Source organism: Notolepis coatsorum (genome assembly GCF_963971535.1).
Source record: "Notolepis coatsorum genome assembly, chromosome: 8".
Classification (NCBI taxonomy): Eukaryota; Metazoa; Chordata; class Actinopteri; order Aulopiformes; family Paralepididae; genus Notolepis; species Notolepis coatsorum.
In genome coordinates, this window is record NC_140172.1 from 58,752,646 (window position 1) to 58,780,122 (window position 27,477).

At 41.6% G+C, this 27,477-nt stretch overlaps 1 protein-coding gene across 2 annotated transcripts in view; it reads left to right on the forward strand.

The window, feature by feature from the left end:
- Positions 1-692: 692 nt before the first annotated feature.
- The window catches only part of gnb2 (guanine nucleotide binding protein (G protein), beta polypeptide 2), a 56,035-nt gene continuing 29,250 nt past the window's right edge, over positions 693-27,477 (forward strand). The window contains exons 1-3 of one of the 2 annotated variants that reach the window (XM_084319764.1): positions 693-1,220; positions 17,859-17,938; positions 19,877-19,915. In XM_084319764.1, coding sequence (XP_084175890.1) covers positions 17,882-17,938; positions 19,877-19,915 — 96 coding nt within the window. In that variant the 5' untranslated portion in view covers positions 693-1,220; positions 17,859-17,881. The remainder of the gene's footprint in view (positions 1,221-17,858; positions 17,939-19,876; positions 19,916-27,477) is intronic. The other variant, XM_084319765.1, reaches the window with a different exon arrangement.

Consider the following 27,477-nt stretch of genomic DNA (forward strand, 5'->3'; position numbering starts at 1 on the left):
AGTACGAAAAGAAAAGATTCCCTATAATTTACCTCAATGAGAATGTTAAAATAATTACTATTTTGATCATAGGTCAAAATACTCCCTCCTGCATCACCACATAGAAACATGCAATTCTGTATCAAATCACATCTACCCAGAATATAACGTTCTAAGATAAGATCCCTGGGAACAAGATCTCGCATCAAATGGGGGCAATCTATTTTATTATCTTAACGTGGAAAGGTCGAGGAACCCCTGGCCAAGGTGTCCTGCCAGGATGAAGTGATCCCAAAACTGCAGTAGGAGATTCGGTCCCTCCAGAGATGGGTGTGGCTGTACCAGTGTACCACGCTCACGAGAGACGAAGAAAAAGCCGCACATTTCTCATCCCCACATGTTCCTGGCTGCATTGTGTTTAGAATGTGATGTTTATAAGAAATATTACTCTGCGAAAGGATTGTGAATAGCTGACATATGTCTACTCATTGCACGTCTTTATTATTTATTTATATTATTGTTATAGTATATATATAAATATATGTATATATATATGACGCCTATATGCATGCTAATAGGTTGGTTTCCTGTTCTTATAGTCGTTTTTGTTTATATTTTTTTCTCTGAGGTGCAATTTGTTCGGTAGCCTAATTCTTTTTTCTTTTTTTTTGACGGGGAGGACAGTCATTATGAAGTGTCAGTGAGAGGGAGGAGGAAGAGCTCGGCGAACTAAGAGAGGAAGGAAACGAGGATCACGTCACGAAAAACAGAATCTTTAGTGAAACGCATAGAAATACATCCATTCCGCTGTGTTTCAATGTATATTGTTTGTGGTGTGGACTAGGTGTTGGGTTACATCTGGTTCATTTTGCTCAGAGATGTTTTTGTGAAGTTGTCGGGCGGAGAGAGGAAAAAAAGGTCCAACCGACCCACTGCGAAGAGGAAACGGCAACACAACAGAAGATCTCATCTTTTTTTCAAGAGGTCCATTAAAACACGGAGATATGTATTTTCTGTAGCGCGTCGGTGAAATAATATGTTCGGCTTTTTGGCGACACTGAAGATCGACAGAACGAGTGTGTGATCACGAGCAAAAGTGGGGAAAATCCAAAAATACATCTGCAGTTTTTTCCCAATGAATATAAAGGACATTAAGCCTGATCCTCCACGGGCTTTCTGAAACATTGTTTCCAGATATTAACTCGAGAAAACACAGCAAAAACCATCGGAAGCATTAACAGGTACCCATTATCAAACCCTGTGACAATCGTAGATAGAGCCTATATTGGGTTGTAGGAAGATGGCTGGGTGATGATGTGCCAAGCAGTGATGGGGCCTTATTCATAACTAGGCTCATATTTTCGATTAAGCGGATTTTCTATCTGCGCTTTCGGGCTTTACTATCTGAGGCAGCTGTGGTTAAGGCCTATCAGCCCGTCTTGCAGATCGATATGCTGTTGCCTACATGTACATGCACGAAGCCTATCTTGTTTTTTTTTATGCGTATGAAACAAAATATCCACAGCTTCCAGGGCCCCTGGTGCCATTTCACCATAGATTCTGTCGTCGGCTAAATAATAACCTAATAGAATGAGCCGAACTCTCCAGCCAGGCCCACATACAGCTGCTCCACTGCGGCTGGTGTTTTAGTGGGTAGGGAGTAGCCGTGCGGCGAGGCCGAACCAAGCTGTTAGTGAGCAGTATCTGTTTAGTAGTGAGAGATCTGCCTCGCTTCAACCCAGTGCTGAACAGTAGGTCGGCTGTATTAATTTGCACAAACACGCAATAAATGTAGACTATGCACTTGACAGATAAAGGCTTTGGCAGCTATCAGTAGGGTACTATGTCAACTCTATCACCCTACGCTGTGTGCATTGAAGGGGTGGGGCCAGTCACAGTGACATTTTGCATCATTTTCCTCTCTGAATAGCCGACATCCTGTGTCACCTAATATCGAGGAGACTGTACCGAATTGTTCAAAGGCGTCCGCGGATAAATTAGCCTACATAGTTGAGGCGTTGAGCACGTGGGTTGCTGTACATTGTGTCGTCACAATCCAGCCTTCTATATGCGATAGTAGGCATTTGTGATCTTCTGATGGGGGGTTGAGCCCCTTCCTTTGCACGGCGGTGCCCGGGGAGAGATTGTTGGCTAGAGGTTGCTAAGATATCAAGGGTTTAGCTGGTGATCAGGGTGATTCTGGCCCTGCTGCTCTGAAGTTGGTTTTATAGCCTACTGGACGTTAGATAATCTGCTATAGCCTGTTTGATTTTCTTGTCTTACATAAATCATTGGGGTAGCATAGGGCCACGACTAGCCTAACGATTCATTTTGATGATAGATTTGTGTGAGCATTGTTCCAGATTATTTTAATTACTGCATTACAATATAGTAAACATGCTACATACTCTCCAAATTAAAAGGCCTACTATGTCATAAAAAAGGTCATTGTATTTCCATAAAAGTATTTCCATTTTGTTTTACCCAATACCATCAGTATCATGGTTTAAGTTGGAATATAGCCTATCATGGTACAAAAGTGGTGCCATGGCAATTCATGACGTTTACCATAATAGTACTATTAAATCATCTAATGGCTGGTACCATGGTAAAACTGAAATGACCATCAAAGTACCACGATAGTGGTATGATCTGACTTACTGGCCTCCAATCATTTGATAGGCATATTACCTGATCTTGAAACAGCTTAATCTTTATTTGGCCTAATTAGCAGGGAACGCCACCCAAATTAAGATTTCATAAATGTAATTTCCATATGTGTGAACATGAGCTACTCTCTCCCAAAGCCAGAAACCAGAGGTAAGACTGAAACATGTGATGTCATAATGTATAAATTGTGGAGCTGCTCCATTGACAATGAATGGGAGTGTGATTTTGTGGATTTGTGTTTGAGTTTTTATGCTCGAATGATCTTTAACCGTGTGCTTTAATGTACTCATGTGCACATAACATGCACCTGGGCGCTCTCAGTTTCACCTGTACCACCTCTCCTGTCTGGAGCAGCCATTATACCTGATGACATCACAAGTTTGAGATTTAGTGCTCCAGTTTTTCCACTTATATTCATCGGGATCGGGACCATCTTAGATCATAGGGAATACATACATTCTTAAATGGTGTTCCTCTTTAAGTCTGTCCAACTTTAATGAATGCTGTGTTGCACGTCTTGAAGCCAACCTGAGACACTGAGCTTGAATAGCTCCCCTTATTAGAAACATGAATGAAAGCTAATGTTACTATAGTGTCATGGCGGTCATGTTACTGACTCCTGATCAGATCTAGGACAAAGTCGCTGCTGCTGTACTTTGCCGATTGAACTAATGGGAATTTATTTGTTAAGTGGCCCTACTGTACATGACTTATGGTAATTCATCAAAGATGTAATGGGAGGATTTACTTTTTTTAAGTATAGACGGTTTCAACTTGACAACATAAACTAAATGGACAAGGTTTATTTCCTGTTGCAGTGCTTGGTAATCAGCAGACAGGAAGTCAACTTGGGTCCAATCGGTTCCCTTCCTTCACCAAAGAGACGTGTACAAAAAACAAAGCAAAAAAAATTCACAAAAAGCTAGTGTGTGTCAGTATCACAAAATTTTTACCCAAGTTGGCCTTGTGGGGGCAATATAATTAAAGGACAAGTTATACTATAATCCCCTCATCGTAAAATAATTACATGAAACTTCATCCATATATGGAGCTGTCCTTTCTCTACACAATTGCTATTAGGACCACCATAGTCTGCCATGATGGATTTCCTGTGAACATTTAGTTTTTCTTCTTACATTTTTGTACAGTCAACATTTCAAACAGTTAAGGCAAGCCTAGATACACAAATGCAACATAAACAGCCAGGCCTAACTGCTGCTATTCACCATGAAACCTGCAAATAGCCATGGCCTATAACAAATTGGCCATAACTCAAACATATTCTTTCCAGTTCTCTGGAAATTTAGCACAAATATTGACTAGACATTGGGAACCATTTCCATAATGTATTTTCAAATCAACAAATAGGGGCCACCACCACAACCGCCAACAATCTATATATCTGGATTTAGTTGACCAATAGTCATGAATCTAAGTTGACCAATAGTCATGACATTTGGTACAAATGCTCATTTGCCAAGATTTCAAGATTTCAAGATTCAAGAGTTTATTTATCACATACATACCAGGGCATACAGTGAAATGCGGTTGGCCATGCCCGCTACGATTGTGCAAGAATACAATAGTAATAATAGTAAATAGTAATAAAATAAGTAGAATAGACATGCCAAGTGTTAGCCAAATAATTTGGAAATTTGGTTGTGAATGGTGCATGTGGTTGTGGCCTATAGTGGTTCTATAGAATAGGACCGGTCAGAATCATAAGTGGCGCTTGGGTCCTGCAATAGGGGAAGCCCCCCCCCCCCCCACCCAATGATAAGAAAGCTAATTTAGCTAGAGTTCTTCTTGTAATCCATTTGTTAAATGCCTTGCCACTTAGAGCTGTTTTGCCTTGTTCGCTTTGCACTTAATTTATAGAAGTATCAAACGCAGTTCAGTTTACCTTCTACATACCTACTTATACACATGCAAATAACTCTGTATGATAGCATGTACAATAATGCTGTATTTACCGTATATATATATATATTTATTCTTACCCTAATATATCTATCCATATATATCTATCTGCATAATCCTTTTTACATATCTGTAGATGTTATGGGGGGTGTCGGGAGAACCTAAGAGCAGAACACAAGGCACATGAGAATGAGGCGGTTAGGTTATTTAATGGAAAACCCAGGAAATGACAAGGAAGGCAGGTAATGAATTGCTGGGAGTGAGAGGAGACAAGCAGGCGACGTGTGTCCATGTGGTCCCGGGAAGGTGCAGGCTGGTGAGGTCCGTAGGTGGGGGTGCAGGCCGGAGGGGTGAGATCCTACACACAGGAGAATAAGGGTCAATACGACGCGGAGTACTGAGTACACAGATAACACTAGGAGTAACACAGTAATTGTGTATCAGGTTACTAGAGGTCCATAGAAGAGTCCTACTACCAAGGGAGGTGAAAACAACACCCGGACCAGGAGTGGCAGGGGTGCAGACCTCTTATCCTGGCTCTGTGATGAGATGATAGTTCTCAGGTGTGTAGGCCGGCCCAGGTAGGCAGGCTGATGGTGTGGCGGGAACAGGGAGAGACCCATATAAGGTTGTGGGAACCTGCTGACAGACAGGGGGGAGAAAGGCTCTGGCTGTGGCTGTAACAGTAGACTAGATACTATATCTATATCTGTACATATCCCTTACATACTGGCTATACCACTGGCCAGTATTATAGTGTCTTTATACCATTATCACTGTATATGATAATACTATAACACTGTACAATACATACATCTGATTAGCACTAGTACTCTATATATTTTATACCCAGTTTAATCACTTGTACATTGTATATTACTATTGCACTTTACTGTTACATTTGCACACTTTCATTGTACTGCACTTGTGCTGTATAATAACAATACATTTGAATCTAAATAATTTAATGTAATCAATGATAAGCAGGTGCAGTTTGTTAGTAAGGATGATATCCTACAGTAGCCTTTAGCCAGAGAACCTGACGACATGTCAAATGATTTCAAGAAAGACAAGGATTTCTCAGAATCCCACCATGGTAGATTTTAAGGAAGTTACATTCTATACTATAACAAGGACACGTGGTGATGTCACAGATGCGAATCATTCTCACATACAGTATATTGAACTGATCTTACACAAAGTACCATGCCTGTGAGCCGCCATTAGGGACAAAGTGGTATGTGAGTGAATTCTATTGAATGAGTGAATTAGTGACATTGCCGGTCATAAAGGTGCTTCACATCTAACAATGACACAAAATGTCATAGATCTGATTCATCGTGACTTTAAAGATCTCCTCCACACAAAAACATATTTGTTTTTTAATGGGTAACTACTCTTGGAGGCATGCCTTTGACTGTACAGCTTGTTCTTTGTGCAGAACTTGTCACCAGAGAGCCTTTTTCACATTTTTCCCCTGGAGAGGGAGAGCTTTTCTGCATTTCCCTGAAATCAGAGTTGCAAATGTGATGTCACTAATAGATGTCACCTATCATGCTCCAGTATATGGTAACTTGACACTGTTTCAGCATCCACAGAAAGCTGAGTAGGCATTAGCATGTCTTGAAAGAATATAAGCTGCCGACTTGGAAATTCCTGGTTAATATTAATGGTTGCATATTAATAATCCTTGCATTCTCAATGAGGGTAAAGGTGTAGAGATGCTGGTAAGCCATTTTCAGTAGTTTATTGAACAATTCAGTGGAAAAACTGTATGTTAACTCAACTCAAATGTGTTATTTAGTATTTCATTTATTTCACGTATTTCAAGACACTGAGGTTACCCTCATTTACAGCGACATCGACAAGCGTACAAAACATGTACAAAACAGCAATTTCATACACATAGGCACAACAAATAAGAATAAACAATACAAGAAATCAGCTAAGACACTTACAAGTCGACACATTGGTCGAAGAGCATACTTTTAAATGCAGCAAAAGAAGGAAGAACCTTCAGCTTCAGAGTCAGTTGTATGACATTCAAGGTGTTGGAAGCATCAAAGGAAAAAGCTGTTTTTCCTAGTTCAGAGCAAACTCCAGGAACCCTACACATCATTTGAATGTGTAGAATAAGATTCCATTCCAACATAGTATAGAAAACGTGTAAAGGTTTTAAAATACAGTACATCTGGAGGGGATCTTTAAGAGGCATACCTCTACTTCTTCATGATAACCTAGGCTAAACCAGGTCGATGAGGCCGTAATATGAAACTGTTGGACATGCGTATGGTAGGTAAGCATAATTCACTTTAGAACAGCCTGGTGCAATGGAATCCTGGAGTGTTTGAGGCATTTGAATGTAAATAGGTATCAATACTTACCTATAAACACAAACCTGTTTCACCAGCACAAACAGTCCTGTTGGTTTTCCCCCCATGCATAGATTTATCCTCAACACTCATGACTTCACTTGGTCACTTTGTGGTAGTAAATCATGAAACATGTTTGGCGCAGCCATTGCTTGCATGGATTGGTCTCGATTAATCGCCCAGCTGTAACACACACACACACACACACACACACACACACACACACACACACACACACACACACACACACACACACACACACACACACACACACACACACGCACTCGCTGTGGTACATAGCTCAATGGGTGGAGCATGACACTAATGCCTTGTCTCCACTAGTCAGGGTTTATTAGCCATGCTGTGGCCTGTCTGGCACACGCTGAGCGTCTCCATTGTATTTAGAACCTGGCCAAACCTGGCTGGACCCTGGCTGAGACAGACACCTTTCACAGAGTTTACAAGAAACGTAATGGAGACACAAACCCAACCATATTGGTCTCACACAAAGTGGCATGCCTGTGACCCGCCAGTAGGGGCGAAAGTTACATCACTGATGCTTGAAATGTGTGAGCTTAGTGAAACTACCATGTAACATCTCCGGTCGGTCTCTCTTTCTTCATCTTTATTTTCTGTTCTCCCAGCTGTTAACAGACTGTTATGCTACCTGGCTAGCGAGCTGTATGCAGCATGACGTTCAGTGGTGTAACAGTTAATAGTGCAGGGCTCTACGCTAACCTTTTTCACTAGGGGCACAGGTGCTCCTAAATGAAAAAATTTAGGAGCACACAAAGACATTTAGGAGCACCCAAAAATATTTAGGAGCACAGTGAAAATATGTCAAGTAACAGTTTTTTTTTTTTTTTCAAAAATAAATGTATATTTGTACTGTGTGTGCATGTGCAAACGGGACACATCTGTGCAATAGCACATACCACCAAAGTCACTGGCCCACTGTGTGCGTGTGTGTGTATCAACTGCGTGTGCAAACGGGAATGGGACAGACATTTGAACTATTAATTAAGTGATTAATGCCTACTATGGCAAAGTTGTAGCCAACAACTAGGCCTAATAAGAAAGGCAGTGATATTGAACAAAAAGGAGACACTGGCTTTACAACCAGGGCCATCAGTAAAGGGGGGAGCTAGTGTTGCTCTTTTAGAAAAATAATCCTTTCAGGGTTGCCTATTGAAATACTGTACACCTCCAGTACAGTAGTTTGCGTGTCAGGTAGACCATTGATTGACAGTCGATTATGCCAATTACGTCGTCACACCGTTGCACTCTGGCCGTCCGGCGCTGCAGCTGGACCCTATTGCCACACCGCTTGCACTCTAGCCGTCCGGCGCTACAGCTGGACCCATTGCCCACCTCTGCGGTTGATAACGCTAGCCAAGTTAGCTGTACACACATACACAGTGGGCCAGTTGTAGGGGTGTAACAATGCATCGCAATGCATCGATCCTACTTTGCAATATTTACAAAACATGACATTGTTTTCGAACTCTAGCCATGGGGAAATGTTTAGCCAATTCACGTTAAATTTGTATGTCTTCCCTCCGGCTCCAGTGGGTGTAGCTTCGCTAGCTACAGTGGCTACATTGGGTGCTACAGTGGGTGTAGCCTCGCTAGCTTGGCCAACTTCGCTAGCATGCTGGCTAGCGTCAGTATCTTGGTTAACGTTAACGTTAACCATCACCTCTGTAACATGAGCTGCCTCGCCTGACTTCTCATTCTCCGGTATCTTTCGCGCAAAATAAAAATGAATGGGCTTCGACATGGCTGTATTATTGTTTGACTCAGACAGTGACGCAGCCGCTGATCATTACTTTCGGTTTCCAGTCGCGTGACCACAGGAAACTACTGTGATTGGAACGTTTATGCGGCTGTGAACTGTGGGACTTGTAGTTTTTTAACGATTCTCGCAGCGGAGAAAAAAAAGGACGAATGAGAGGCTGTACTCTGCACTCGCTGGCCCCACTCGCACGCCGTGTGAGTACTTGATTTTGCATGTTCGCACGCACATATTTTTAGGGGCATATGCAAGCAATATGGTCGCACTGTAGAGCCCTGTAGTGTCCCCTCTAAATACACGACACAGTGTAGTTGCCGGTAAATATAAGGGCAAATATAATTTTCTGAGACAAAATGATAATGCATAAAAGATTCAATAATTTCACGACTATTAGAATATTAGAAAATCTATGCCCATCCCTTGTGTGTAGACTGACATCAGTCAGAAATCACGCTGGTTGCCATCTTGGTCATTACTATATACTGTACAACAATGGCTAAAATCTTTACCTTGATTTGCTGTATCTATCTTTGATACATTTTGACTCATCGCTGAGATATATCGGAAAATAAATACAAAAGTTATCGCTGTTTCACAGACAATAGTGCTTACAATTGATCAGGGTACTGGGTGGAAAGGAATCCCAACCCATGACATGAGAGCAACATGGCTGCTTTATGAATATGGTCAATACCCTCTTGTACTTTGGTGTAATAATGTGAAGCTTAAATTACTTTCCATAAAGTGAGACGATTCATCACGCTTTCGTGTCACGCAGGTTTTACACAAGGTGTGGGCGTTGGTGGGTGTATAACTGGTGACTTGTCTCTACTAGCCAGGGTTTAGCCGTGCTGTGGCCTGTCTGGCACACAGTGAGCGTCTCCATTGTCTGTAGAACCTGGCCAAACCTGGCTGGACCCTGGCCAAGGTCAGCTGAGACTGTTGTATCATCAAGGTTTAGCTACTACCATCGTTGCTGGTGTTAATTTTGAAAGGTTGCCTAGCAACCGGAGAGTTTACAAGAAACGCAATAGAGACACAAACCCAACCATACCATACCATACCATGCTAGACCATGACTAGCCACAGCCAGGCTGAACATAGCTAATGGACACAAACATATGTAATGGTACATAGTTAGTTACATATGGTTATGGTTATGGTTATTATGGTTATGGTTAGGGTTAGGGTTAGAGTAGGGGCAGAGTGGCTAACTGTGACTGACTGACAGACCGCCGGTCTACGATATGCTTCTTATCTAAAAATAGATAAATAAATAAAAACAAGTGGCTATTGAGAAATCTTCCAAATCGTCTGCTTGCCCTCTCCTATGGAGCCTCTCTGTGTCCTGCATCAGCAGAAGCCGCGGGGAGCCGTCCTGCACCAACCAACCAACCCTGATCCATGACGCATCGCGGCCTTACTGGCCAAATGAGCAGCAGTGGCAGGAGACTGGGACTCTGTTGGCTTCCATTAGAGCCGTGTGATCCATCTGGCTGCAGGCTCCCTCAGGGAGCCATGACCTAGCTAATAGCTCTCCCTTGTCCCGGTACACTGTATGCATATTCCTGCTTTTATTGTGCGCGTGAAAGCGCTCGCTGTGCTGTGAAACATAGCATTCTCACTCGTCTATGGTTCCCGGCTACGCCAAACGGTTGTCCTTTTGTCCTATAGGGACCGCCACGCAATGGTGTAGCCAGACCCCCAGGGACCCTGTCACCAGATCACGTTCAAACTCATCGTAGAGAATTCATAGTGTTCTCATGACGTGTCCTTACGAAATGACACAGTGACATAGTGAAGCTGTGGTTGTCTATTATAGTCACCCTGTTATTTGCATACCATGATGCACAAGTAGGGCTGGGCGATATAACGATAACGATAAATATCGCGATATATTTTAATAATCGATATCGAATATCGAAATTTAAAAAAAAATCAACAGGGCAGTTTTAAAACCAGAGACAGTGGACAGACTTGTCTTTCTTGCCTGCAACTTAAAGTAATGGCTTTGCTTGTCCAAATGACAATACTGACCAAATTCAGATTTATTTTTCTCTTGTCCATTTATTTTGTTTGCTTTCTAATTTAAAATACATTTTGAAACCGTCTGTACACAGTAGGCTACAGTATGTGTGCTAGCAGAACTAGACTCCAGTCACGAGTCACAGTGCACATGTGCGGTGGTTTGTCCACCAAAAAAGCACCAAAAGATCGAAAATAAACTAGCAGAGCCAGAACTGTTCAACACTCCTCTGGAGCCACAGCCAGCAGAGAAGCCGGTTTACTTTAGCTTTTAAACCAGCTGCAGCCTGAGAACTGGAGTGTGAGGGGATGTAACACTAAAGATGGCGGCAATGACAAAGAATTGCTGCAAAATAAACATACATCTGTTGTTAAAAAAAAATATATGTTTTTTTTTTTTTTTTAATTTTTTTTATACTTATAACAATTCGATAATTATCGATATCGAGAAATAAAATAAAATTATCATATCGTTATCGCGATATGCTTTTTTTCCATATCGCCCAGCCCTATGCACAAGTATGTTGGGAGGATGTAATTGAATACTAGGGGTAGCCTGTTTCTATACCAGTTACTCAACATAACAACTGAAACAAGAACCACTGGTCCCAGAGCCTGACTTGGAGAAACAGTGTTGTCCTCTATATTATTATTATTATTATTATTATTATTATTATTATTATTATTATTATTATTATTATTATTATTATTATTATTATTATTAGAACTATTTGACTGTAATAACCTTTCTGTTTCTCCAAAACCTTCCATGTTATTATACTGATGTAGATAAAGAGAGAGAGAGAGAGAGACAGACAGACAGACAGACAGACAGACAGACACACACACACACACACACACACACACACACACACACACACACACACACACACACACACACACACACACACACACACACACACACACACACACACACACACACACACACACACACACACACACACACACACACACACACACACACACACACACACACACACACACGCAGACAGACAGACAGAGAGAGAAAGACACAGTGAGAGACACACAGAGACAGAGAGAGAGGCAGAGAGAGAGAGGGAGTGGTAAAACAAGGACATTAATGTAAATCTGTTGTGTTCACCGTGTAGTCTAATCACATGAATTTGAATAGCTTCATAAATGCAAATATGACTGAGTGCCCAAACTGGGCTACAGTTTGAACGTGCAAATGTTTTGGTGTTCTGTGTGGAGCAAGGAGAGGGTTGCTTCTCGATGAGAGCGTGAGGAGCAAGGAGGGCTGCTTCCCGATGAGAGAGTGAGGATCACATACAATGCAATGTGTATGGATTCGTTCACATCTGGCATTAATAAAGGTTGATAAAGTAGACATTTGAATTGTGTCCATGGTGATAGTGGAAAAAAATAATTCACCCGTACACAAGATACGTGCCATAAAGTTGGAACCTATGAACCTAGTTTAGATCAAGAAGCTAGTTTGGATGAGCTGAGCTCTCGACTGTGCGATCTGTCCCATGTGTTGTGCTTGTTTATTGATACTTGTTTGCATTTTGACATGCTGCTAGATCATAATTATGCTGCTAATTGTTTATTTATTTTCGACTATAGAATAGAATAGAATAGAATAGAATAGAAATACTTTATTTATCCCGAGGGAAATTCATCTCTGGATAACACTTTGAGTACTGCTCTAATTTAGTCTTTCTTTGTTATTGTTTTTATATCAGGGAGTGCCGTTGTAATGTAGTTGTTTGTCTCGCACAGCAGTATAATGACAATAAAAGCTTCTTATAAGGAATGCACAGAATATTTGTGTAGTTTCTCTTAGAGTAGGTAAAACACTGGATATTACTGGACATATATGTCATTGGGATTATTAAATTGGCACCTCCCTTGACAGACATCAAGTTGAATTACAGTAGGCCTGTGGCTCCTCTGGGAGGTGTCCCAGAACCACCGATTATCACTCACTCCTGACCGTGATGAGACTTCCACACGTCTAGACTGCACCACCCCTTACAAAAAATATCATGGTATTTAAAAAATAAACTTTTTTTTGGTCACCATGGTGATGGCAATGACCAGCAAAAGTAAGGAAATACCATGATTGGCATCATGGTTTAAATTGCATTGCCTCGTCTCCACTAGCCAGGGTTTAGCTGTGATGTGGCCTGTCTGGCACACAGTGAGCGTCTCCATTGTCTTTAGAACCTGGCCAGACCTGGCTGGACCCCGGCTGAGACAGACACCTTTCACAACGTGGCCAAAGCCGGCTGGGACTGTTGTACATCATGTTTTATCTTGTGTACCACAGTTGTTGGTGTTAATTTTGAAAGGTTGCCTAGCAACCGGAGAGTTTACATTTACAATAAACGCAATGGAGACACAAACGAACCCAACCATACCATACCATGCTAGACCATGGCTAACCCCAGCCAGGCTGAACATAGCTAATGGAGACAAGGCACTAGGTATTATTTAAGTACAAAAGTGGGACATAACTTTTACCATGGAAATACTGTCGTAAATTATTCACGGCTGAGAGAGGGTGGTTGTGTTCACACTTTGAAATGTTTCTTTTATTTAATTTAGTTTTTTCAACAACAACAACAACAACAACAACTAATCAAATCCACATTATTCTTTCATCGACCACCTAGTCACTACTAGGCTTTGGAAAATGGTTGAAACAAGGGTTTTATCTGTGGACACTCAGGTACAGTGACCAGCTGTCAAAACCTTGTCCTCTCCTCCATCACGTCGTGAAGTCTTGTAGGCAGACACAGTGCACACCTTACTGCAGGAGAACCAGTCCAAACGTGTCTCTGAGAGAATAAACCAGCAGTGGGTTTAGTTAATTTTAGATGTACCGTTAAATCATTACTGTAACCTTCAGTTCATGCCTGCCTTGTTGACAGCGTTACTATGGCTGCGTTTATGAACAAGGAGCGATCTGTGGTTTTCATATCTGGCTAACGTGTGCAGTAACAGGATCGTTGGCAAAACCTTGCAAGACTGGGGTGTCCCGGTGGCTAAAGGCACATACCATGCACCGTCCCGGCTCCGAATCCACCATGTCATCCCCTACTCTCTCCTCTGTGATTCCTGTCATTCTGTCCAATAAGGCAGACATGGCTTGGAAATAAATATGTCTTAACACTTTGGCTGCCTAAGGTTAAATTCATGATATACCATAGATTGCCAGCGCTATTTGTCTATGGAGAAAGTCCCCTTCTTTGCAGGGCTATAACTTTTTTAATTCTATTGCTACATTGCCATTATTAGGGCCCATTCAAAGTCCTATATGTATTGTTCATTGTGTAGCAACGTTAAACTTTTTCATTCACATATTCATAGTAAAGTATGGTCTAATGTATAAGTATGTTTTCATCTCTTTCTGCAGCTTTCTCCAGAACGTGATATATAGCCCCAAATGCATTATATTGATGATGAAATACAGTTTGATGGCAATCAGCGCGATATAAAAAATTCCAACTAGACGTACTTCTAGAAGTTACTACACGTCATCTGATGTTGACCGGATGGGCGAGGGGGCGTTTATAATTCCGTGGGCAGCGTTATACCAATCATCTAATGTGGGTCAAATGTTGATAATAGCAGTTAGTATCGAAGACGGTAACGTTACACGCTGAAACTCACCCCAGTCTCCGCGCGCCGTTGGGCGATCATCGTCGAGTAGAAATCTTATCATTATGGGATATATTTTTACCCGGTCCATCTCCAGCTTGTATAATGGTATATACGTCCAAATCATGTTGTTTATCGAGTTATTGCCAATCGATCACCGTGTAGCGTGACGAGCCAGAGTCCCATGAACTATAGCGAGCGCCCGGAAGTACTACGGTCGTCATGACAACCTCTATTCAACATCCTGTTTGGCGATTGCGCCGATCGGCCACCAGATGGCGCTCCTGAACCGCCAGAGAGCTCAGTGGGTCCTGCTGGTGGATCTCAGGCCAGCGGAGGGGACATATGAATCCGATCGCAGATTTTTGAAATATTGATATAAGGACGACGTAACGCGTCCTCCGGCAACTTTAGCATGGCCAGCAAAGACGTCTAAAGACGGGTCCCGGCACTCAAAGTGTTAAAAGAAACCCTGCGAGATTCAAATGTTTCCAAAACGGGGGGGGGGGGGGGGGGGGGGGGGTGGTGGAGCGCACCGCTGTGAAGGAAGGATGTGCTGCATTTACAACACAAGACAAAATGAGAGCAACACGGCATGCAGCACAATAATAGTTTTATCTCAATTATCTTGTTTTCATGATCGTGGGAAGACAAAATTGTAATTGAAATTGAAACTCAATTAATCGCCCAGCCCTAATGCATGCACACACACACACACACACACACACACTGAAATATTGGGAGCAAGTTGAGTCCCAAGTCAAAATTCCATTGGAAATGTTATTGTTTAATATCAGTGATTATGGTCACCAACAATGCCAAGTCTCATAGCTCATTTGACTAATATAATGACACAGACACACACACACACACACACACACACACACACACACACACACACACACACACACACACACACACACACACACACACACACACACACACGTCACACACACACACACACACACACACACACACACACACACGCACACTCACATGCAGAGGAATGTCAAAGTGTAATAATAAGTGATAAATGTAATCCCCTCTTTCCATACAGTAAGTGGTTTATTGAGACGAGCCGATTATAAACCACAGTTCCCTCGCTCAGATTACAGCAGATTACTGGGAAGCTACACAGAGAATTTAGCAGCGTTAGCGTGACATTTGACCTGATGCACACTCGGCTAGGAAACAGGGACTTGGTTGGGTTGACTTTAAAGGAGGATGTGTGTGTTAATTCGACAGCTTGTTCCCGACGGCGATGAAGCCGGATGCTTGATGGCACTAGCGTAGTCCTTTTACTTAAACCCAACAGGATTTATTAAACACAGTTGTAAACAGATTATTCTGCCTTTCACGGATTCCATAAACCCATAGATTAACCCTCTCATGTGTACAATCTCCCATATGAGATTAGAATTTTCAGAACTGAACATTTGAATGAAGATGTCACAATGACTATTGGCTAGTCGCAGGGGTAGGCAACCCTAGGCACAGGGGGCAGCAGTAAAAAAAAAAAATTATATATATTTTTTTTTTATTATTTTTTTTGCTTTGAAATATTATAGTGAAATATTTTGCACTGTTGTCGCATTTATCTTGTTGAAATCCTCCCACAGGTTCTTTTTACTACCACATATTTAATTGAGACCCTTTATTTGTTTATTATTTCAATTTAGCTGAAATACATTCAGTAACATTTGCAGAGCCTTATAACAAAAACATTATTATGGTCACCATTGTGACCAGTGGGATTAATCAACAAATTGTATTATTTATTTGTCTATTTCATTGAACATTGCACATGTTAAAAGCCATTTTTTTTACTCAAAATGTGAGTATTACCAAGTCAACTTGTGTTCTTAAAACAATGACAATAAACATAGTTTTATTAGGTTGAAATAATGTGGTTGTGTACTTATTTTTCTGTTAACTTATTATGGATTGAAAACTGAAAACCTTAATGCACAGTAACTGAACTCAATCTTTTTAAGTTCTGGTAACTTTTTTTTTTTTTTCAGTGTAGTCTTGCGATCAATCAAAACGTATTTACACGATATACCTCACATTCACCATCCATTCACATCCTGGTGTTCTCCATTAGGCCTGTAGGTGGAGCTATGACAGCACACGTACAGTACACACACCGATGGTGTGTGATGTGTCCAAAAATGAATGGGCAAATGTGAGTGAAATGGCCGCACTGTATGCAGCTTTTTTTCTGCATTGCATCCCCCCCCCCCCCAACTCAGATTTAGGGTTGATACAATATATAATAACAATAACAATAATGATGTAATAATGTAAAAATGATCATAAAAAATACCTGATTATGAGAAAAAAAATTACGATGCATGGAATATTGTTGAGGCACACTAGTTACAACAGGCACTCCATGTCAAAAAGGTTGCTGACCTAGTGGCTACATTTAATCATAAAACATTTAAAACTGAAACAAAACATAAAACAATTTACATTTTCATCTTGTTAACACGATGTCCCAATCTAAACAGCACAGCTGTGTACAAATGCACAGCATTTAATTGTCATTTCTTTCCACCTCAGAGTAAACCTTCTTCCTATTGGTCCTTGGCGGTGGAGTGAAAGGCCGACATCACTGTCAGTCTCCATTTCACCATTATGTTTGGTTCATGTTCAATAGTTTCTTTCAGGAACATGTCAAATCATGTGAAGCATAATTCTTAATGCCATGTTGTGGGCACTTTAAAGGTGCTATAGATAACATTCAGCCAATAGATGTCCCACTAGAGCACCAGCATGTCATTTTTCCAATCAGGTGCATTCCACGTGAAGAAACGGGAAGTAGGGAGGGGATACATGCATGCATGTAAACAACAACAACAATATTAATTTTGGACCAGCAAAAAGGTTTTAAATGATAAATTCTTTAATTGACATTTTTGTGTGTGTGAACCCATGTGCTCATTCATTCAATCAAACGTAATTCTATGTTACTCCAAATAGGACTTTTGTTGGTTTGTTTTTACATACAGTGTATGTAATAAAGTATATACAGTGTTTGTACATCTATCGGTTGGAAGCAGCACCATTTAAGTGTTTGCAAATTAGTTTGATGTCTTAAGATATAGGGTTGCATAAAATATTAGCCAAGTACCAAAATACCAAACCAAAAACCTTATTGAAGTATTGAAGTAGTCTCTGAAGTATTACAATTATTAAAATTCATGGTCCATATAGGGCAGAAGCCTGTGTTAATGATATCATCACCATATTGATCAGATACATCCCATTATCCACATACATACCGGTAGTATTAATGACGGCTAACATCAGACTAGTTAACATGCTGTGGGTAGCTTTGTGCCGTCGGCCTGAGCCTGATTCAAGTTGGTGCTGTTGATATAAAACTGTGGTATTATGACATCATTATGACATCATACTGAAGATATCCCCTCCCCCTCTCTCAGCAGGTGACAGCAGGAGATCCACGATGAGTGAGTTGGAGCAGCTGCGTCAGGAGGCCGAGCAACTTAGGAACCAAATAAGAGTAAGACTAACTACCTTAACCTTAACTACCTTAACCTTAACTACCCTAATCTTAACCTTAACTACCTTAACCTTAACTACCCTAATCTTAACTACCTTAACCCTAACTACCTTAACCTTAACTACCTTACTAGCCTAACCTTAACTACCTTAACCTTAACTACCCTAACCTTAACTACCTTAACCATAACTACCCTAACCTTAACTACCTTAGCCCTAACTACCCTAACCTTAACTACCTTAACCATAACTACCCTAACCTTAACTACCTTAGTCCTAACTACCTTAACCTTAACTACCTTAACCATAACTACCCTAACCTTAACTACCTTAACCCTAACTACCTTAACTACCATACTAGCCTAACCTTAACTACCTTAACCCTAACTACCTTAACCTTAACTACCTTACTAGCCTAACCTTAACTACCTTAACCTTAACTACCTTACTAGCCTAACCTTAACTACCTTTAAACTTAACTACTTTAACCTTAACTACCCTAACCTTAACTATCCTAAACATAACTACCCTAACCTAAACTACCCTAACATTAACTACCCTAATGTTAACTACCCTAAATACCCTAACCCAGGGGTTCCCAATATATTTTCTGCCCAGTCCACTTTCTAGGATTCAAATTATTTGGCGGGCCAACCCCTCACCCCTCACCCCTCCCTCATTCAAAATGCAGACATAGGCTACGTGAGAAGAACAGAGTTTATTTTCAACAGCTTGTCATTTCAGTTGCATGAAATTCCTTTCAGTTGCATGAAATGCAAGTCCAAATGTAACATTCAATAACCATTTTAGTTTTTTGGTTATATGAAGGAGCATCACATTTGCACAATTATAGCCTACTGCTGGAAACACTTTAACGTAGGCCTAGACTTTCATGAAATAAAACATTTAATTGTCCATGGCAGAGAAGCGCAACACTTGTTTGTTTAACACAAATAAAAACAGGCTATTAACCGAATGGAAACTAGATATGCAGGACCGCTTCAAACCTAACAATTAGCATACTTCAAACACCTACGAAAACGTCAAAACAAGTCTAACAACCAAAATGTTCTTTTAAAAAGAAAATAATAATATTCGGATCAATGAGAAATGGGATGGAAATCAGAGCGTGTCAATGCGAAAAGTGGCATCTCCGCTCAAATTCGTTCTGATATGATGTTGTGGCGAGGCGGAGGCACTGGTGGAGATGTTCATTCGTATCCTGTTTCATAATAAAGGTTCTCTGCACTACGAATTTTATAATAAAAGCATCCGCTATTGTCATAGGAGAAATGTATATAATATTTATAAAAAATAATTTGCGTGTGATTAATAGAACTTTGCCGGGCCAAATTAAAATGCCTGTCCTGATTTGCCCTGTAGGCCGCCTATTTGGAATCCCTGCCCTAACCTAGAGGTTGAGTACTTTCAGGTGTACCACATTCACACTCCAAATCCAAGTAATTTGGATTAATTTAACCACCACACATACAAGAGCTGCCCAAAGGGCCTTATTGGATATGGCTCTCCATCTCAAGGGGTAACATCTACACTATACTGATCTGCAGAAGTTAACTAGCCTGCTAACTGCAGTAACTAGATTATTTTCTAAATTGAGTTATAAGTGAAATTTTACTTCTCAATATCTGTTAAATTTTGCTCTGTTTTAGTAGAGAAAATGGGTATAAAGAATTACAGTAACTACAAAATCACTGGATAGCCAAAGAACTTTAAAGCCATTTTTCTCAGTTTCAATGTTTGCGTAGTTACTACAGCAGTATAGACCCCTCTCTTTCTTTTTCTCTGACGAGACGTGAGAATACAATCCTCAGACCCTCTCTCCGGTGATGTGAGTGGAGACAAACACTGAACAGAAGAAAGATGCGGCTTCAACCTGAGGAAAAAAAGAGATTCACACTTTGTGTCATTTCTCTGCTAGGATGCCAGGAAAGCATGTGGGGATTCAACGCTAACACAGGTACGTGTCTCTTAACCCTTTCACTACCACACTACCAAAGGGTTAACCCTTTTCACTGCGACAATACAGAAGGTTAACCATTTCACTGCCACACGGCAAAGGGTTAACCCTTTCACTACCACATTAAAAAAATTTAACACTTTCACTACCACACTACAGATGGTTAACCGTCTGTAGTGTGGTAGTGAAAGGGTTAACCTTCTGTAGTGTGGTAGTGAAAGGGTTAATGCTTAGAGGTGTTGTTGAGTCTTTTAGCATACATGTTTGTGTTGCATGATATGGATGTGTTATACAGTATATTATTATAGATGTCATCTTACTTGAGGGGGGCCATTAGCCTACTGTACTTGAGTTTCATTTCCATTGTGGTGCCCTTACTTACACAAGTACACAAGTAAGAACACAGGACCAGGTGTTCACCAGGCTAATAATTAAGATAAGATAAGATATTCCTTTATTGATCCCCTTAGGGACATTCAGGTGTCATAGCAGCATGGGGGAGGGGGGAGCGGGGAGGTACAGGTTTGGGCAGGGCAATAGAAGAAAGACATAAATAGGGCAATACAATTTAATCTTAATATAAAGATATGAGAAGAATAAACAGTGTAAAGTAAACTATATAATTAACTCTGAATATAAAAATATGAGAAGAATAAACAGTGTAAAGTAAACTATATAATTAACTCTGAATATAAAAATATGAGAAGAATAAACAGTGTAAAGTAAACTATATAATTAACTCTGAATATAAAAATATGAGAATAATAAACTGTACACAAGGTGCAGGTTAGGGTCTGTGCAGGTTTTGGTGGTTAAGAGACAGACACACTTAGTGGTCAGACATTCTTAATAGCTGTTAGTTCTCCATTTGGTAGACATTATTCATATTTAAACTCACTATAACATTTGTACATTATGGAAAACATGGTCAGATTCCAATGACAGGAGATTGTAGCATTTAACCCTAGAAGGCATGACATGAGTCAAAATGGCCCAACTAGCACTGTATCTCAATTCAAGGGCCGTATCCTTCAAAGGACGCAGTCTAAAAAGGCGTGTCCTTTGTGGACAGCGAAGGTCGAACCGAGCGTTGTTAAATGAGACGGTCTGGTCTATGGAGGAGACTGAGGCTGACGCATGCCCAGTTAAAAGGAGGAATCCTTTTGGTGCCAAAATTGCCACAGATCAGGGAAGTCCTCGCATCACGCACACACATACTGTATGCCCATATATGGACCAAGAGAGGCTCAAATGTCAGTTAGCATCATCTGAATCAGACAAATAAAGCAATGATTTAACCAGATTATTTGATTATTGCTACTTCCACTATGTTTATTAATCTAGCTATTAACTGGGGAGACTGATAAATTACAGATAAAGGAATATAGCAGCATGATCGGTTATGATAGTTAAACCTCATGTTGAATGAAAATTCAGTTAAACTACGCATGCGTCAAACCCCAGTCCTGTCGCAGCCACTCAATCTCCGAAAATGTTGGAGCAAATTTCCAAACATGCGTTATTTGGACAAACTGACCACATATTGGTAATCTAAATTGTTACATTCTCACCTGAAAAAATATTAAACTGTATAATGGTTCGATCCGATAAATTTTTCGATCCCGATCTTCGGAAAATCACGCGATCGGCCCCGATCCCGATCACGTGATCGGATCGAGACATCCCTAGTTATAACAGTGTTCGGCCTCTGTAAATAGTCAGCATATCTGCCTGTTGGGGCGAAATGCATTATGGGTTACTTGGCTGTCCCGGAGGATCCATCCATTCAAATCACACATACTCAGGCTGCGGTTACACACAGGGCTATTTTCGTTTATTTTTCGGGGTCAGTTTCGCTTTCCAGAACGCAACGTAATGGCAGGAAAGACATTGGTTTTACCTCCTGAGCACAGTGATGTAGTACAATTCCAAAGCAGTAGGTGGCAGTAGGTGGCGAACATGAAGGCAATTTTCAACCAATCAGAAGTTGAATGTGCCAATACACTTCCTGCAAAAAAAAAAAAAACACCATCTTTAAATGCCTCGCCATTTAGCCAACGTAGCATTTATTTTTCAGCAAAGAAAGTGCAATAAACAAAACGGATACATTCACTGTGTGTTCTGCCTCATTTGTTGATGAAACAAAACTAACATCAACACAATTGACCACCAGTTTAGTTTAGTCTCACAAAAAGATCTCCGATGTTGTTAGCTACATGCTAACGTGAATGGAATATGCCAGTACAACAGTATAGCATTGTGGCTAGCAGCTTGGTAACGTTAATGCTAGCAGAATGAATGGATGTAAACTTTATTTAACAGATTGCAGAATGGGTACAATACAATACGGCTAAATACACACAATTGTTAAGGGTATGCAGACTGTTGTAGCTTGGACTGGGCTCCTTATAACAACTAACAGGGTTTGGAAGTAACGTTAGCTAGGTAGCTAACGTTAGCTCACGTTAGCCAGCCAGCACCAAACTGATGATATCAGGAGCTATCAGTAGTTGGATAACATTAGACAACGCCTCATTAGACAACGTTATCCTGCCAAAACGGCGTTTCTTTTTAACTAGGACAGCAAACGTAATCATTCAGCAACAAAAACATTCCTGTATTCAATGGTGTAACGCTGAAATTGTGTTTCCGTTTTGGATACTCGCCAAAACTCGCAGACAATGCTGCCATGTAATCTGCGTGAGCCGGATACGGAGCCGTTGTTGCTCAACGCCCATGCGCAGTAGAGACCCGCACGGTTATTTCCAGTGTTTACAGCAGAGCTGTCCCGAGTAGCTGCGGCTACCATGTGTTGTCAAGTTATTGTTATAAGGAGCCCAGTCCAAGCTACAACAGTCTGCATTCCCTTAACAATAATTTGTATTGGGCGGCTAGGTGGTGTAGTGCGCAAGGCGCTCGCCACCAATGCAGGAGACGCTGGGTTCGAGCCCAGCTTTCCGCATTGCTATCAGCTTGGCTGGTCGTTCATACTAACACAATTGGCAGTGTTAGGGGTGGGAAAGTTGATGGGTGGGGATCGGACGTTGTGGACAGCGACTCCTACAGGTCGGTTGGTGCGCCTGCGCAGCAGAATCAGGAAGCGACGGGGGCGGCGTGTCCCTCCCACGCAGACCCCCGCCGCTGAGAGATCACGCTGTGCAGGTGAAAAGATGCGACGGCTGCTTCCTCGAGTACCGGAGGGGACACGTGATGTAAGGCTTCGTCCACATTGCAGCCGGCTTGTGGGAGGCATGGCCTAACAGCGTTCGAGACAGGGGAGGGTAGAATTGGACGATACGAAATTGGGATGGGAGAAAAATAGAAAATGGGAGAAAAAAGTAGATAAAAAAAATAAATAATTTTTTTTGTATTGAGCCGTATTGTATTGTACCCATTCTGCAATGTGTTAAATAAAGTTTACATCCATTCATTCTGCTAGCATTAACGATTGCATGAGCAGCTGGCTAACGTGAGCTAACGTTAGCTACCTACCGTAGCTATCTAGCTACCAGACCCTGTTAGCTCAGAGCTCCTCTTTCAATCTTAACAAGCATTAAAGAAAATGGCCCAGTCATCTATTCACTTTTGTTTAATACATGAGGCGTTGTCTAATGTTATCTAGCTACTGATAGCTCTGATAACAATGTCTGATATCATCAGTTTGGCTGGCTCGTCGCTTGTGAGCTAACGTTAGCTACCTAGCTAACGTTAATTCCAGACCCTGTTAGCTGCGGCTACCGTGTTGTCAAGTTATTGTTATAAGGAGCCCAGTCCAAGCTACAACTTTTGTTTAATACATGAGGCGTTGTCTAATGTTATCTAGCTACTGATAGCTCCTGATATCATCAGTTTGGTGCTGGCTGGCTAACGTGAGCTAACGTTAGCTACCTAGCTAACGTTACTTCCAAACCCTGTTAGTTGTTATAAGGAGCCCAGTCCAAGCTACAACAGTCTGCCTACCCTTAACAATTGTGTGTATTTAGCCGTATTGTATTGTACCCATTCTGCAATCTGTTAAATAAAGTTTACATCCATTCATTCTGCTAGCATTAACGTTACCAAGCTGCTAGCCACAATGCTATACTGTTGTACTGGCATCACGTTAGCATGTAGCTAACAACATCGGAGACCTTTTTTTTTTTTATCTACTTTTTTCTCCCATTTTCTATTTTTCTCCCATCCCAATTTCGTATCGTCCAATTCTACCCTTCCCTGTCTCGAACGTTGTTCGCCATGCCTCCCACAAGCCGGCTGCAATGTGGACTAAGCCTTACATCACGTGTCCCCTCCGGTACTCGAGGAAGCAGCAGTCGCATCTTTTCACCTGCACAGCGCGATCTCTCAGCGTCGGGGGTCTGCATTTGGAGGGCACGCCACCCTCGTCGCTTCCTGATTCTGCTGCGCAGGCGCACCAACCGACCTGTAGGAGTCGCTGTCCACAACGTCCGATCCCCACCCATCAGCTTCCCACCCCCTAATACTGCCAATTGTATTAGTATGAACGACTAGCCAAGCTGATAGCAATGCGGAGAGCTGGGATCGAACCCAGCGTCTCCTGCATTGGTGGTGAGCGCCTTGCCAACTGCACCACCTAGCCGCCCATCGGAGATCTTTTTGTGAGACTAAACTATCCGCTCTTGGTGGTCAATTGTGTTGATGTTAGTTTTGTTTCATCAACAAATGAGGCATAACACACAGTGAATGTATCCGTTTTGTTTATTGCACTTTTATTGCACTTTCTTTGCTGAAAAATAAATGCTACGTCGGCTAAATGGCTCACGCGAGGCATTTAAAGGTGGTGGTTTGTTGTTTTTTTTGCAGGAAGTGTATTGGCACATTCAACTTCTGATTGGTTGAAAATTGCCTTTATGTTCGCCACCTACTGCTTTGGCATTGTACTACATCACTGTGCTCAGGAGGCAAAACCAGTGTCTAACTTGCCTGCCATTACGTTGCGTTCTGGAAAGCGAAACTGACCCTGACAACAAAACGAAAACTGGCCATTAGTGTAACCGGCGCCTCAGTCTACTAGGACCCCGAATCTTGATCTGCAACCGACTATATCCTGTACCTACACCAAGACCAATCAGGGGAAGAGGCGGAGTTACCGCAGAGCTCTAAATCTATCTCTCAAATAAAGTGATGATGTTGCATAGTTACCTCAGGTTTCCGTAAGATGGCTCAAAATGACCCACATTCATTCGCTTTGGGAATTTGAGCAGAACCTATTCTTACAGCAAACGTATAGTAGATGACTTTTCAGTAGAAACCTAAAAATAGACACACTTACATTGTTTCACGTGCTGAACATATCTCAACACGATACCTCTAAAATATGTTGGAGCCTCTAGCGCCACCCATAGGCCACATGTATAGTATGTCCACCTTACAATAGTTAGTTGAAACTTTGGAGACATGAAAATGGGCACACTTGCATATTTTTTGTACACTGAACAATGGTAAATGGACTGCATTTATATAGTGCTCTTATCCAAAGAGCTTTACAACTTCAGCCTCACATTCACCCATTCACTCACACATTCACGCACCGACGGCAGAGGCAAACATCCAAGGTGCCAATCTGCTCATCGGGAGCAGTTAGGGGTTAAGTGTCTTTGCTCAAGGACACTACGACACACTGCCAGAACAAAAACCCCTACAGGATGATAACAGGCAGACACTTTAGAAGCAGCTGTATTTCCACCTATGGACCATAATATAACCTTTGTCTGAAGATTTAGAAACCTGAGAAAGCATATTCTTCCTCTTAAGCTGTAAGGTTTTCTTTGTCATAAATCGATCAATAGAGACCGTATTAGATCCCCAATTATCATATCATGGGGTATCACTGGAAAGCCACACTTATTTTATATAATTTTTTTTTAATAAAATATATATATTATATAATCATACTTGTAGTTGTATTATCTGCGAGATATCGCCACCTCGCTGTCTGCAAACAGCTCCACTGTCTGTGTGTATACTCTAGTGGCCTCCAGCTCCAGCAAGGATTCTCCGGCACTACAGCTGGACCCTAAACTCTTACATTCAGCATGAAAGGATTCACCTGCCCTGCACCTGGACCCTAGTCAGCAGCGCTGCAGCCCTCATGCGATGTAACTGGACACTTGCAGTTGTTTATGTCGGGAGCTATCAGAAGCTAGCCAGCTGGATAACGTTACACAATGCCTCATGTATTAAACTAAAAGTGAATAGTTGACTGGGTCATTTTGTAACAGTAGCTAACATCAGCTCACGGAGGTCTCTCTGACTAGACTAACATCAGTCACGGTGACTGTGTGTTTACATGCAGCATACAGAAACAGGTAGGGGAGGTTTAGGAGCAGCAATGCGCCGCCGCTGCGTGTCTGTGCTCAGACAGCGAGTGAGAACTCCGCTCAGAATTGGATCATGATTTTCGGTTTTCACATGACCATTTGATTGGCCGCCACACGGCGGTCAGTCCTCTAAGTGGGAGGCGCCAAACGTAAAAACTCTCTAGTTTCGGTCCCTGGCCACACTCATTGGCTACAACCCTGTCCAAAGATTTTCGAGATCGCCAAATGATTGACGGAGCTAGAGCCCCCGGAGGTCGGGGGTGGTAATGTGTACTTTGGCGCACACCTCACATATCGGCATGTAACTCGAGAACCGCTGAACGGATTTTGTCACCTGAAAGGACAATTGACAGGCAACAAATAGGGCTTTAATTCTATATTATATATAGGATAATATATTGTATTAAAAGAAATGCACACCCGAGCCGCTAGAGGTCGGCAAAGTGGCACGTCGCGAATCGTCCTCATGAGGGCCCACATGTGGGCCCACATGTGGGCCCTTGGATGTTAACCCTTTATCTGCCAGGGATTATTCTGATCTTAATCACCTCTCTGCCACCACTGTAAGTCTATGGAGATGTTCCCCTTCTTTGCAGGGCTATAACTTTTTAAATTGTATTGCTAAATTGACATTACTATGGCCCATTCAACGTCATGTATCTATCGTTTAGGATGTAGCAACGTTCTACTTTTTCATTCACATATTCATACTAAAATACGTATAAATATGTTTTTATAGTTTTCTGCAGCATTCTGCAGAACGTGAGTTATAGCCATAAATACATATATTAGATCATCAAATGTAGTTTGATACCGATTGACGTCAGATTACAAATTTCAATTGTACAAGGTCCTAAACGTCATGCCTCATCATCTGCTGGTGACCGGAGGGGGGGGTTTATAAGTCCGTGGCCGACGTTAAATCATTTATGTAGTATGGGCGATATATAGATCAGAGCAGTTTATATGGATAATAATAATCAAACACGCTGAAACTCACCGCAGCTTCCTCTGACCGTTGGGTGATCAGCGTGGAGCAGAAAGATCGCTATTATGGGATGTTGATATATACGATCTATTTCCAGGTTGTATAATACTATATACGTCCAAATAACGTTGTTTATCGAGTTATTGGCAACGGATCACTATCCAGTGTATCAAGCTGGAGTCCGGACGAAATATGGGTGAGCACCACTTCCGGCCACTCACTTCCGGTTTTGGCGA